The following is a 1,140-nucleotide window of genomic DNA, read 5'->3' as shown; positions in this document are numbered from 1 at the left end:
ACATCTCGTTCTACTCCTCCTCCTCCTCCAGCTATTTGCATTGCTTTTACCTAACTTCTATGAGCTTTTTCTTCCTCTCCTTCTTCTTCATTGTCTCCTATGTTTATTTATTCTCTTGAGCTTTTATTCACCTTTATGCATTTCCACTATTTTTATTTCAACCGCTACCGTTAACGCTTTCCACTTTCTCTCTACAAAAAAAACCGGTGAGCACAAGTTGTCCTTTTAACATCGCTCTTTGTAACTTTGACTTACTGGTGAGCAGTCAGCCTTTTTACAAGTCCAGGTCGTCTACTTGGCTGCCACTCGAAAGACCACTTCGTTGACCAGTTCAGGACGAGCGGCGGCGGTGAACTGCTTCCAGGCGGTGGAGGTGCTGCAGATCAACTGAGCAGAGTGAAAGGTGACAAACTTGAGGCAGTTCTCCTTCAGCCTGGTGGCACTGTGCAGATCAGCGTACATGAGAACAGAGAAGACCGAGTCGGTGGTCAGCTTCAGGGAGAGCTGCCGCTCACAGGCCTCCTTCAGGGCGTTCACCTCGTACTGGGGATTTGAAAAATAAATTAGAAACAGATATTAACGTTAAAAGTCAAAACTGAAAAGAAAACCTACTTTATCGGCTGCAGAGAAGAGCTCAACAGACAGATCATTCTTGTTCTCAACGGTGCCTGTGTAAATGTAGTGGAGCAGAGTGCGCATCACTTCAGCAGACACATCCTCAATGACCACCTTCTTCTCAATTGTCTCTTTGGTGTTCTCGTGCTGGAACATGGCTGCAAAGACGGCCGAGTGAGTGGACAGGTGCAGCTTGTGAACCTTGAACTCCTGAACTCCAGCCACCAGGGTGATGTCACNGGTGATGTCACTGTTGGCGCCCGTCTTCAGGAGAGCTTTCATCTTCTCAAGGTGGTCTCCACATCGAGCCACTTCAGTTGAAGTCAGAGCAGGAGGAAGGCAAAAGATGCCTGAGAAGGAGTCAGTCAGGTAGGAGACTTTGATCTGAAAAAAATTTAAAAAAAATTGCATGCGGAGGCACTACAAACTATTGAAAATTATGGCGCGACTTGCCTTGCACTGTAAAACAAGCTGTCCTTTGGAGTTTTCTCTAAGACTAACATAACTTCCGCTACCTTCAACTTG

At 46.3% G+C, this 1,140-nt stretch overlaps 1 protein-coding gene across 1 annotated transcript; it reads right to left on the bottom strand.

The window, feature by feature from the left end:
* Positions 1 to 412: 412 nt before the first annotated feature.
* On the bottom strand, positions 413 to 897 carry LOC108355518 (speckle-type POZ protein-like; the record flags this gene model as incomplete). The annotated part of the gene is made up of 2 exons (XM_017606678.1): positions 613 to 897; positions 413 to 543 (listed from the first exon to the last, which is right to left on the bottom strand). Coding segments are annotated over exons 1-2 (416 nt in total), but the record flags the coding sequence as incomplete, so codon positions are not given.
* Between the last annotated feature and the right edge of the window lie 243 nt (positions 898 to 1,140).

This window comes from Rhagoletis zephyria, unplaced genomic scaffold, assembly GCF_001687245.7.
Source record: "Rhagoletis zephyria isolate East Lansing unplaced genomic scaffold, Rhagoletis_zephyria_1.1 Rzeph_scaffold_46495, whole genome shotgun sequence".
NCBI classification, from domain to species: domain Eukaryota; kingdom Metazoa; phylum Arthropoda; class Insecta; order Diptera; family Tephritidae; genus Rhagoletis; species Rhagoletis zephyria.
Note: the sequence above shows the minus strand (reverse complement) of the source record. Positions and strands in the feature narration are given on the sequence as shown.